The sequence below is a fragment of the Rattus rattus genome, chromosome 5 (assembly GCF_011064425.1).
Source record: "Rattus rattus isolate New Zealand chromosome 5, Rrattus_CSIRO_v1, whole genome shotgun sequence".
Lineage (NCBI taxonomy): Eukaryota > Metazoa > Chordata > Mammalia > Rodentia > Muridae > Rattus > Rattus rattus.
The window spans coordinates 38522975-38535689 of record NC_046158.1 but is presented as its reverse complement, the minus strand read 5'-3'; the positions used below and the strand labels follow the sequence as shown (position 1 = coordinate 38535689).

The 12715-nt window shown below is 43.8% G+C and overlaps 1 protein-coding gene across 6 annotated transcripts in view; it reads left to right on the top strand.

The window, feature by feature from the left end:
- Rbms1 (RNA binding motif single stranded interacting protein 1) overlaps positions 1 to 12715 on the top strand; it is a 215360-nt gene that overhangs the window by 72918 nt on the left and 129727 nt on the right. For 3 of the 6 annotated variants that reach the window (XM_032903372.1, XM_032903375.1, XM_032903371.1), the window contains exon 1: positions 9886 to 10211. The exons of the other annotated variants lie outside the window; for them this stretch is intronic. In XM_032903372.1, the coding sequence (XP_032759263.1) occupies positions 10143 to 10211 (69 nt within the window). In that variant the 5' untranslated portion in view covers positions 9886 to 10142. Of the gene's footprint in view, positions 1 to 9885; positions 10212 to 12715 lie in introns of those variants that run through there. 6 annotated transcript variants of the gene reach the window in all.

Sequence of the window (12715 nt, the reverse complement as noted above, 5' to 3'; positions counted from 1 at the left end):
TGCACCTGTGCGCTGTTGATACTGACTCATTCTTCAAATATCAGGCTCTTTGAAATTAGTATGCATTATAATTTATGATGTCTTATAATTACCGTCATCCACCTTTTAAAAATGGTAGTGTCTTAGTGACTTTGGGCACTTATAATCAGTAATGTGTTAGATTACATGATGTAGAATTAATACCTAAATATTTATAGGGCACTGGTGGCAGAGACATGATTTATCCAAAAAGTAAAGCAAGATTTTTTTTTTTGACTCTTAACAGTTAATGTCAAGAGAGGCCATTTTGTCATGGAATTCCATTTTCTTAAACGTCACATACAAGGCCCAGACGGATGGCTCAGCGGTTAAGAGCATTTTTTGGAGAGCCCACATTTGATTCCTAGCGCACAACCATCTAAAACTCCAGCTTCAAGAGACCTGGTGTCCTCTTCTGGATTCTGTGGGCACCTGTTTTCAAGTGCACATGATTACAAATAAAAATCACCTTTAAACAGTCACATAAAGATAAAAAGTGCAGCATGTGCTAGAATCTCTTCAAATCCCAAATAATCTACATAGTAAACGAAGAGTTTCTGTAGCAATATTTGTTAAATATGTTCTTTAGGTTTTGATCGCCCTTTTTGGCATTTAGCTCTTAGGTTTCTATGGTCCTGAATAGAAAAGTAAAACAATCACTATGCCATTTATTTGTGGATGTATGTATGTATGTATGTATGTATGTATGTATATATGTATGTATGTATATATGTATGTGTGTATATATGTATGTATGTATATATGTATGTATGTATGTATTCAGCTTGCCATTCATGCAGCCACCCAAACCTCCTAGATGCCAGACTGTATGTTAAGTAAGCAATCAAGAGGATCTGTATACTACCTAGGCAATCCTCAAAGGTTGAAGAGACCCACAAAGATGGCTACGCTCCACTTTGGGGGGCTATAGAACACAGAAGAATTTACCACCATTCTCCAGAGGACATAGATTCTCACCCTGGAGTAGGATGGATGGTTCCAGAGGCTATTTAACCAAGAAGTTTGTGATAAATGTGGCAACTATAGAGAGATGGGAGGCATTTATCATTGGCCAGTGTGCCCAAGGAGAAAGTGCAGTGCTCCTTCAATTATTGAAGTGCCTGTTGAGGGCTTGCGTGATGGCTCAAAAGATAACGATGCTTGTCACTAAGCCTGATGACCTCCTCAGGACCCACAGTGTGAGAGGACCAACTTCTACAAGTTGTCCTCTGATGTCTACATGAAGACATGCACATGTCTCCCCCACCCCCCTAAAAAAGTAATAATATAGTTCTAGCTTTATTTCTAAAAATACTCATGGCATGATTACTGTGTATGCTGGACACAGGGACTGACCCTCACGTAATTACCCTCTGACCTTGAAATTCTGTATTTTTGGCCTTCATAATTTTTGGCAAGTTGCCTAACCTACCTTCTCTCAGGGTAGCATGGACGCATCTGCCCTGCCTTTAAGTCTCTGAGTCTTTAAGGGGATAATAAAGTGGTTTTATAGATGGTAACGTGTTAATGCATGTATTATAGCTATAACTATGAGAGAGACAGAGGGGGACAGAGGGACAGAGGGACAGAGAGAGATAGTAAAATACTCCAATGTCTTCTGAGAGTCTGGATTTTTATAAGAACCCTGTCCTTTACCTATCATTCTTTCTGCCACTGTACTTAAGGTAAGGTTGGGGGTTGGTATGTTCAGGGGTGGGAATGTGCTTAATATAGCTTGAGTGTTCTGGGAGTGTCCTTACAGTTTGGAATTAGGAATTGCTGATGTCATGATCAGCCATATTGTCACGACAACCCTAGAATTTCCTCATGTGCCTTCTTCTTGCCTTGGGAGTATCGATTTGCCACAGGTCTGACGTCAGTATACCCCGTGTGTTAAATGTGTTAGGTAACCCAGAACTTGTCATTCTTACAAACACTTAGGGTGGGGCGTTTGTATAAGCTTCTGAGGTATCCGTCCTATTTCAGGATTCTCAGCTACATATCCTAACGTTGGAAAGTTTGCCTTCATGCATATTCAACTGAATCGAAATCCACTTGTAATTCTGTTTATTCTTGTTTGAACTTTATAATTCAGTAGAGAATGAGAAACTCATCTTCATTCTCATTTCCATAAAGGAAGCCATTAATTATTCGAGCATCTCCCTCTTCAGGTGAAATAGACCTAATTTAATAATGATCTTAGTAACTGAAGAGACAAGAAACTTTTTATTGGTTTCCTTTCCTTTTTTGGAATGCCTTGAGCTGAACTCCTGTTAAGGACCTGCCCCAACATTTAGCATTTGTGTTTTAACAACCTTGTTACTGTTCTCAGCTGACGAGGGGTTTGTTTGTCCCAGGTACAGTTTGCTGTGCACTCTCAAAGTTGTCATTCACCTAATTGAATTTTACTCATGGAAAGGAGGTGGTTATTCCAGGTTTGAACTAATTTCGTTTTCCATCATTTAAAGAATTTGCCTTTAGTTTTGAAAAGCTCTGTTCATTTTCCTAAATTCTTTCTCTTTGAAGATGCTGTAGCAGAGAGGAGGGTGCAATTAGCAGTTTTCCAGCCTTGCTTTCCCGAGCTGTTGTTCTTACCCCAGTTCACACATGGACAGATGATTATGCTACTTCTAGCTCCCCAGGTAAACTAATTCAGGGCTCACCCAATAGTCACAGCTTTCCTTCCGAAGTTGTGAGTTTTAACCACTTGTGGAAATGCTCCTGAGTTATCTGGAAGAGTCTGAAAATGGGCTTTCATATTTTTATAGACCTTCCCTTAGTCCAGCAGCTCCAACGATAGATTTCCATAGACCACAGACTGTAGAAAGACAGTAGAAGAGTTTCCATCCGGGTAATTCAGAAAGACAGCAACAACACAGTGTTTGGGAATGACTTTCACCTTATCCCAGTTACTCAAACACTTGACAGCTTTTTCCTATAGAATCTGAGCTATGGGTACAAATTCATTATAATACAAACCAAATCATAGCAAACGTCACGTTGTATATTGTCCATATGAAAAATTTTGTTCTGTTTTGTTTTAGAATGACTAAGATACCTGTTTTTATATTTAAAATGTGGGAAAATTATCGTTTTAGGGTCTTCATGCCAGAAATTTAAGTGTGATTTTAAATTTTATTAACTTTTTCAAGAAAAGAGTAGTAACTATGTCAAAATTATTTATCTATAATGTTTAAGAAATTTGAAGCATTTTTTTTATAGAGATAAATGTCCTAAATAGTTAAGGTTTGGTTGACTTGGCTTATGATATTACAATTAAAATTATCTCAAAGAGGTCTTATATTACTTTTTGAGGGGAAGTATGCCACTGATTTTACTTCAGAATTCTAGAAATGTCTTAATATCCTGCCATGCTGTAGAAGACAGTCCTTCTTGCCTCTCTCACAACTCCATCCTTCAAACTGCTTCCCTAAAATAAAATGCTTGCAAAGGAGTCTACCTTAGCAACCGTCAGTGAAGTAGATCTAGGCAATAGGTTGAAGCCAGGCTTTATATCTGGACCATTCAATATATATTATAATAGTGGAAGGTTTTCCCAAAAGTCAACTGGATAGAAGTTTAGCATCCAGATCTCCTCAACTTCCAAAAGCCCAATGTAATTCGAGTCTATCCTAAGTTGAAGATGCATCTGCTGGTTTAATCTAGTGAACAAGCACGGCTTGAGAATACCATAGCATACTTAGCATACTGCAGAGTAAGTCTGTGGCTGGTGGGAACTATGGCTTACGCTGCGTCCTAGCATTGTGTGTGTGTGTGTGTGTGTGTGTGTGTGTGTGTGTGTGAGAGAGAGAGAGAGAGAGAGAGAGATTTCATTAATAGTTAATGATAATAAGACATCATATTTTGTGTGAGAGTGTAAGAGATGCAAATTTAAGGCCCACTTGCCCTGTGGGTTAGATCTGTGACTTTGGGTTGAAAGAGACAGGCATTCTGGCATGTGTTAAGTGTGCAAAATGTTTGTGTGGAATGACACAGTAAATGACAGTTATTACTAGTTAGTCATCCATGCAGACAAGCTGCATTGGTGCAAAAAGCTCACGTCTTCTGCTTTCCTCATTAGGAGAGATTTAAGAGTAACCCAAGCATGGCTTCTCCTAAGAGTCATCAGCACAAGGCTACGTTTATGGTACTCCGTATGTATTCTAGACTCGCAGCTACAGTTTTATTTTATGGTAGTGGTTTCATTTTTATATGTGTGATTTTTGTACATATCTAGGGAGCCTTTAAGTCTGGGATAAGATTTGCAACGTTTTTATAAAAAGGGAAACAGTGCATACTTGATAACATTGTTCTGTTTCAGAGATAGGGTACTTTCCTAAATATTTTGTATAAAACTGGAAATATAAAGAATTTTTGACCTCATATTCTTGCTCCTATTTTGGTAGGAGTCAGAAGTTTTGTGAGCTTTTAAACAACTCTTGAATGTGATTTTTTTCTCCCATGTGAATGACTTATATTAACCAATGCTGTACTGTTGCTATATATGCATTAAAGGTTGTGATCATCAATGTTGGATGAGTTTTTATCCTTCCTTTCAGTGTTCAACTTGACCTAAATAAATCAGGGTCCTTTGGCTGTTTTTAGTATGTGACACAAAGACAGAACCTACTGTAGACCAGCTTTTACTTGTAGAGTGCTATTTATTATCTTGCTGGATAGCCTTTCAAAAGTTAGCCGCACCACCATACTTTATATATACAATCCTCGTACTGATATGTGTGCATGTGTGTGCAAGTGTGTCTTTGTTCATGTATGCGCATGCGTATACGTTTGAGTGTGGAGTCCAGAAGATGACTTTGGAAATCATCCTTACTGGTCACATCCTTTGAGGCAGGGTCTCTCATTTGCCTGGATCTCACTGATTAGGCTAAACTGCATGGTCAGCAAGTCTAGGGATCTGCAGGCTTCTGTTTCCTCAGCCTTGGGGTTATAGGCATGCGCCGACACTCATAATGTTTTATATGAATGCTGCTGGCTGAACTCATGGTTAATCCACTGGGATTTGTTTTTCATTTTGTTGTTGTTTGTTTGTTTTAACTTTTAGTAACTTCATTCAAATGTCCCAACCCAACCCAATCCCAGATGGTTTCTCTGTGTAGCCCTGGCAGTCCTGGAACTCTGTAGACCATGTTAGCCTTGAACTCAAAAGATCCAGCTGCCTCTGCCTCCTGAGTGCTAGGATTAAGGCCTGCACCACCACTACCTGGCAAATGTTTCCCTCTTAGATTCAGCTGATTAGATTGAATGAGGTTCAATAGTGTGGATATTAGAATGTTTCATGAGAGGAATCCTTGGGGTTTGACTCTTCCCCAGCTTTCACCGCCCCACATTTCCACCTTCTGCCTACCATGTCTAGGTCTGGTTTCCTGGTCTTCTGCACAGTGCTCTCTTCTGAACATGAACAAAACATTTATAGAGCTGAGCATCCCACACCCATGCTATATCCTGCATTGGTCTCCCCGGCTGTGGACTTCCACAGCACATTGCAGTCTAGACTGCTTGACCAGTTACCGCTGAAGTCTTTGCATTACTGTTGCAGGGGTTACTGATAACGTACCTAGGTACTTGAGATGCAACATCACAGATCTTGAGAGAGTGCAGGACTCAGTCTTTGAACCCTACCAGGCCTCAACTTTTAACACTACTCTGGTATTCCTTAGGACACTCAACCCCCAATAGGTAGCCAAGTCAGTTTTTCTTACCTTTCCCTTGAGCACCGTGAGCCTTATAACCCCTCTACCCTCAGAGAGTCCCTATGAAAATGAAACGTGAAAACCCAGTTGTTTTAGGACTGTTTCTGAAGGAGGAATGTCATCTAATGTCACAGCCTTACATTCCAGTCCTACAAGCTCTTTGCTATCATGGAAGGCATCATTACCTGTGTCTCATCTCCCCTACTAGCACACAGGCTTCTGCTTGTTCCGCCTGCCCCATTGTTATTATCCTTGTGTGTATACTTTGCCTGCCCCACAGGATGATCTTGGGTACTGCTCAGTATTTCTACTCATGAAATGGCTCTGTTCTAATAGATGATTTCTTAAAAGGAGGCTGGAGAACAATAGAGAAAACTCTTCAATGTATCTAAACTCTTGAAACAGACCCTTCATCAAACTGTTTTCTTTCCTTGTTGCTTTTATCTGTGGTTAGATAGCCTTCTAGAGCATGTTCGTTCAGTCATTCAACAAATGGGTATTGAAAATGTCCCCTTCTGAGGCTGGAGAGATGGCTCAGAGGTTAAGAGCACTGACTGCTCTTCCAGAGGTCCTGAGTTCAATTCCCAGCAACCACATGGTGGCTCACAACCATCTGTAATGGGATCTGATGTCCTCTTCTGGTGTGTCTGAAGGCAGCTGCAGTGTACTTATATAAAAAATAAATTAATCTTTAAAAAAAGAAAGAAAGAAAAAGGCAAATGTTCTTCTCCTAGCTAGATATACTTGTTACTTGCCACGGAGTACCAATGTGCCCTCCCTTCGGTCCTTTGATGGCCTTCCACACTTACTATGCATGCGTGAGATATTAGACTACCCCCTCTGCTATAAAGCCTGGAAGGCAACACTAACAGCTCCATTTAGTGAGCCTGGAACCTTTTTGATAGAACACTGTACTGGGAGGACAATGTGGGCTGCAACTAACTTGCCCCAGATCATGTGTGGAGTAAGCGGGGAACTGAAACATGGAGTTGGGCTTGCTTGGCTCTGCCTTCATTTTGTCTCTTGTGTTAATGAGACAAGAAACTCTTTCAACTGGTCTAACCAGGGCTGTGGCTTAAGTATATACACAGTGTCTGAGGGCCGCCGCTCTTCTGAAGAGCCAAAATCTCTCTAGGGTCAGCAGTTCCCTCCATCATCTCTCACCAAGTGCTCAGGGCTCCCAGTGTCTGCTCTGCTGTTCTCCTGCCTGCTGCCAGTCAGCTTCCTGTTTACTCATAGCTTCTGCTTCCTCATAAGCTTGGCTCGGCATATGGTTTTGGCCTGTTGTGGCCTCCTCTCTACCCCCAGGCAACTCTTGCCGTTTCTGTCCCTTTCCTAACTGGTTCAGCCCTTGGAGTTTTGTGAATCAGATTCCCAAGGGTGAGAATCAGATTGGCGAGCTCATGTTTTCAATCCCACCCAGATCATAGGTCACTGGCCAGTCTGTAGAGTGACTGCCCCTAGGTCAGGTTCCCACAGCTTCACCTAGGACTGAGGGTGGGGTAGGGGGGGAGGGGTACACATGCTACTGTAGTCTCAGTTTCCTGCCAAGAGGGCAAGACTCCACAGTGCTGAATTTCCCCCCAGCAGCTTGTGGCCTCTCTGGTCAGATCCTTTTATTTCTGTTTAAAAATAAACCTTTTCCCAAATTAACAACAGTGAAAGTGGACTTTTCTAGATGAGCTTCATTAGACTCCATACCTACAATTGCTCACGGATTATCTATAATTGATCATATATGTTATATATGGAGTTTGACATTCCTGTTATTTCCCTAAGTTTGAATTTTTGTGTTTTGGTGATCCCATTTTGAGGGTGGAATATCAATCTTTTCTTCTTCTTCTTCTTCTTCTTCTTCTTCTTCTTCTTCTTCTTCTTCTTCTTCTTCTTCTTCTTCTCCTTCTCCTTCTCCTTCTCCTTCTCCTTCTCCTTCTCCTTCTCCTTCTCCTTCTTCTTCTTCTTTCTTTTTTTTTTCTCTGAGCTGGGGACCAAACCCAGGACTTTGCGCTTGCTAGGCAAGCGCTCTACCACTGAGCCAAATCCCCAGCCCCCAGTCTTTTCTTCTTTGTATAAGGCTTTCTAGGTAAGAGACTTTTGAACCCAGGTTCACATTTTAAAAACCAAACCAAACCACATGTCTGTGTTTTCTCTTTTTAAAGCACTTCATGTGAAATTATAAACAGCATGCTAATTCTTAGATTTTTTTTAGACTTAAAGTCAGTCCCTTTAATGTCTTTCAGATTTTTTTTTATATTTTACTATTATCAGAATTGTTCTCTTTAAATTTTCTTATCATTTAACATTTTTCTAATCTCTAGAGAACTATTATCAGACATCCAATCGAGTGTTAGCATTTTGGAATAGCACAGTATCCAATGGGTTATGACCCAGCAAGTGCATCATGATTTGAGAGGAAAACCATAAAAAAAATTAATGCTGTTCTTCTGTGGTTTCAATTGTGGTTTCCTAAGAGACCAGTCAGGACAACTGAGGTTGTGCACTGGCTTTTTCTATAGATGACTGGGGGGAATTGTGGTAACGGTGCAGGGGGCAGGGTGTGTCTTGAGTCCTCAGGAAAAGGCATCTTCAACTTAACAGTTGGAACTAAAACTGTCCACTTTGTATTTGTGCTGGGTCATAGTGAGAAGAGACAACAGGTCACGCCAGACAGCCAAATGCATGGAGTAGTAGAAAACAGTTCTGGTGTCCTCGCTGTCTCATAGTTGAGCTATGCTGTAATCTTTTAAGGGGCAGATATCCTGTAAATTTTATGGAAAAGGTCTTACTTACCCATTGTGCACCTAGTATCCTATCCTTTGCTTTTACTTATTTTTAAGTGAAAAGAATTAGGATTATGTATGTGTTGTGGCTGTGTCTGCTTTCAATAGGCGGGACTTACTTTCTATTTCTTGTTACTTTTGCTGGAACTCTGGGGACTTTGGAAGCAGTTTACTAAGTCACCAGCAGTATTTCTGGGAAGTATATTTTTTCAACCTTCTGTTTTCAGAAAAGCCTCCGAATGGCTACACTTTTGCTAGAAAGTTGACGTTCACTGCATCATTGTGACAGCCAGAAGTTGAGTTCCTTCTCTTGTTAGACAAGCTGGGATTTTTCATTATCATAGCAGATGGGCCTTTGCCGGAAGATGTTAGAAGCCAAGGAAGACCTGTCTATGTGTACTGTGGCTGTAATCCCAGAATTCAGGAATACTCACCAGGGATCCCGTCGCCAATTTAAAGATGGCAACCAGCCCTGGTAACCCTATCCAGAAATGCCTTGCTTGTCAGTGACCACCCTCCTCTGAGGCCTCCACATCACAGGGGTTCAAAGTCTGCCACATTCAGAGAGGTGACTGGGAAAGGGACCGCAGGAGAAGCAGTTTTTATTTTTTCCACTTGAGAACAAAGGAAATTACTCCTGTCTTTGTCCCTTTCTTGCCTAGTCTTTTTAATAACTAAGTTGAAGACCGATTCCTACATCTTCTGTGTTTCCAGGAAAGCTAGGTCTCGGATGGCTTACAAGGTTTTAAGTGCCTTTTTGACACCTTTGTCTTTAAGGAAAACTCTTCCTCTGTGGCACAAGAATGAAATTGAAAACTTTCCGGGGCGTATTTGGGTGAAGGACTGGAAAAAGAAAAAACAAAACAAAACAAAAAACCGTTTGCTGTACAAAAATGTAGCATGCGAATAACTGGGGGACGAAGAGGTGTCCTGGGAGGTTGATCTGGACCGGGAACTAGGACTAATTATCCCTGCCTTTTCGGAACCAGGGCTGCTGTGAAAGATGAAAGAAAAGGCGGGCCATTGGCTTCCTATCCAGGTGTTCCAGCGGTTCTCGAAGCGATGCCCTTAAAAGGGGCAGCCAAGTGGGGCGCGAAGCCGCGGCGACGCCTCGCCAAAGGGCCTGGGGTGGCTGCTCCCAGGAATGTGCGGCACGCGGGGCGCCAGAGCCAACCATTGCGCGGGATGGGGGCGCCGCGCAGCCCGGGTTGCCGCCCCAGCCCGGGAGGCCGAGCGCAGGGGGCCGAGGCCGGGGGGCGGGCGCGGCCCGGCGGCGGGCGGGCTGGAGGCGCGGGAGGGCTGGGCGCGGCACTGGGCGGTGCGCGGCCGCTTCCCCGCCCCGGCCGGCGCGCGCTCTCGGGGCGGTGGTTGAGGCGGCGGGAGGTGGGGACGCGGCGGCGCTGCTCGTCCGCTGCCGCCGGCTCCGCGCGCGAACTCCGGTCCATGGCACGCAGGGCGGCGGCCCCCGGAGCTGCTCGAGAGTCGCCGGCCGCGCGCGTCGCGCCGCACTTTTAGGGCGGGAGCCGCGAGCCAGTCCCCGGCCGCATCCTCCCTCCGCCGTCCCGGACCGGCGAGAGAGGGAGTTCCCGGAGCGCCGCGGCCCGCGTTGCCTCAGCTCCCCGCGTCCGAGATGATCTTCCCCAGCGGCAGCGGCCACCCCGGCGCCGCCGGCGGCTGCAGGACGCCCTACCGCAAGCAGGTGAGGCTGCCGCGCTCCCCGGGCCTGCGCCGAGCGCGCGGGGCGGTGACCCGGTTTCGGAAGGAGGCGGCGGGCGGGGAGATGCCCGGGGGACCCGGACAGGGACCGGCGGTGAGGTGGGACGGGCGGGCGCGCGGCCAGGGGCTCCGGCGGCCCGCAACAAGTTTGGGGTTTTCCTGGAGACCTTTGTGTACAGAGAAGCTGGGGATACGTCGGGGGAGTGCTTTGCATTGCACTGGGGGACCTCCAAGAAACCTGTCTGATTCATGGGGAACCCGGAAGACACGCGGGGGTGTGTGTGTGTGTGTGTGTCTGTGTGTGAGTGAGTGTGTGTGTGTGTGTGTGTGTGTGTGTGTGTGTTCGCGCGCGCCACCCTTCTAATTTAAAAAAAAAAAAAAGACAAAAAAAGAAAAGAAAAACAGGAACTTCTGTCACTTTCTCAAGGTTTTCAGAAACACAGGGAAATCCTGTGACAGAGATACTGGGATAAGCCTGAGTCATACACACGCCTTTTCCTATTCTAAATTTGTTTCATACATTTTCTAACAGATTGAACTCCAAAGGCACTTGAAAGGTTACATCCGAATCCCCTGCCTGGAAAAGGAGTGGAACTGGCAGGTTTTAGTTTCGGTCTTTTGTTTTTCATCTTTGTTTTTTTTAAAGAAGGTTACTGAAGCCATGTTGTGATAAAAATCCCACAGCCTCTCATCATCATCATCAGCAGCAGCAATAATAATAATAATAATAATAATAATAATAATAATAATAATAATAATAATAATTAATAATAATAATAATAATAACCCTAGCTCTAGATTATGTTGAAAATGTGCAGGTCTGTTTAGAAGAAGGTTAAACTCATTTAGAGGTCAGTGGCAGAATGCTTGTTGGGAAATAAAGAGCAGCATTGCAGATTTTTTTCCCTCCATAATAAATCACTAGTCTACACCCTCAGCCACAGAGACAGATCAATTAAGTTATCCCCGTAATGATAGCAGCAAACTGTACCCTTCCACTGAAACTGTGGTTCCATTAAGATCCAGATGTGTGGCACTGGAGCCTGGTGACTTCTTTGTGACGGTTCTCAGGATCATTGTTCCTGCTGTCCCAGCGTCAGGGCATCAGAAATGCTTCCTCGGGGTCAAAAAGTACTATTTTCTGCTTTCTTTCCTTTGGCTCTTTTGTTTGTTAAAAATTTTCCCTTTAAAAGAAGTAGGTGTCCCTGAGTTTTACGCCCACGAAGTCCAAGCCACAGCCCCTTTCACCTTGAATTAAGAAGTCCAATCCAATCTTCGGATTCCAAATCCAAAAATCTCTACTGATGACTTCGCCGAGTCCCCAGTATCCTGATACCCACAATGTCAGGATTCCCAAATGGGCATCTCAAAAACCCACTTCTTGTGGCTTTATTTAAAACAAATGCCCTCGGATACTGTGTGTCAGCATCAACTTCAGAAGTGAAGCCAATTTACACTTGAGTATTCTCTACAACCCCACCCCCAGCCCCCTCTCTCTACCTGAAAAGATGGCTAATTACGTTAGGGCCTTGTGTATTCATTCATTTATTTGTTGTCAAAACCCAGCAGGGTGTTAGCTCTGGAATGGGAAAGGCTCCGAGGGTGAGGCCTTTTGCTAAGAGAGGCTGGAGGTTTGGTTGTGGAGGGGGGGACAGCCTGCTGGCTGGAGCATGTTGATAAGACGCTCTTTTCTCGTGGCTCTCCTTGGACTCAAAGACTAAAAGGGCTGACTGAATCAGAAAAACAAACAGACTCTCTTTTTTTCTATAGGCAAAGAAAGAAATGAATGTGCAGGCATTATACAGACACAAGACCCTGGGTACCAGTGGTATTTGAGTCAAAGGTTTCTTTTGTTAGTGTTTTGCCATTCACTGGAAAAGCACACTTCGAGCGCAGGGACCTGGTTTACCGTGAGTGACTTCATGATCTCATCCTGGCTTAGCCTGAATGGGGAAATCTAATTAATACTTTTTATAAGATTCTGTGATGCTAAGCTTGCGCCTTTCAGTTCATAAATGCTTCCTTCAGTTTGGCGACAGAATTGGCAATTTTCAGGCCTATAATGCAGTTTGATTTTCATCTAGAAATACACAATCGGCCCTTAGAGCTGATTTCAGATAACTTCCTTGAGGAATAGAAAGGAATGTAAGGGATACTTAAACCTCCTTTGGAAAGCATACAAGTCAGAATCACTCTTATTATGTACGCACAGAATAGTAGTAGCTAAGGATCACCGAACACCTTCCTACCTGCTGGCTGGTATTTGGAATGCTTTCTGTGGATTAACTGATTTCAACACGTTGGCAGCGTCCCTGTGTGGTAGGTAACATTCGTCTCTACTGTGAACATTGAAGCATGGATTCAGTAACTTGCCCAGAGTCCATACCATCTAGGGTGCATAGCCAAGACTTGAACCCTGGCCACGGGCCTTCGGGACCTCTTACTACAGCTGCCTTTTCTGTAGTGAACATCCCAGGAAACACCCAG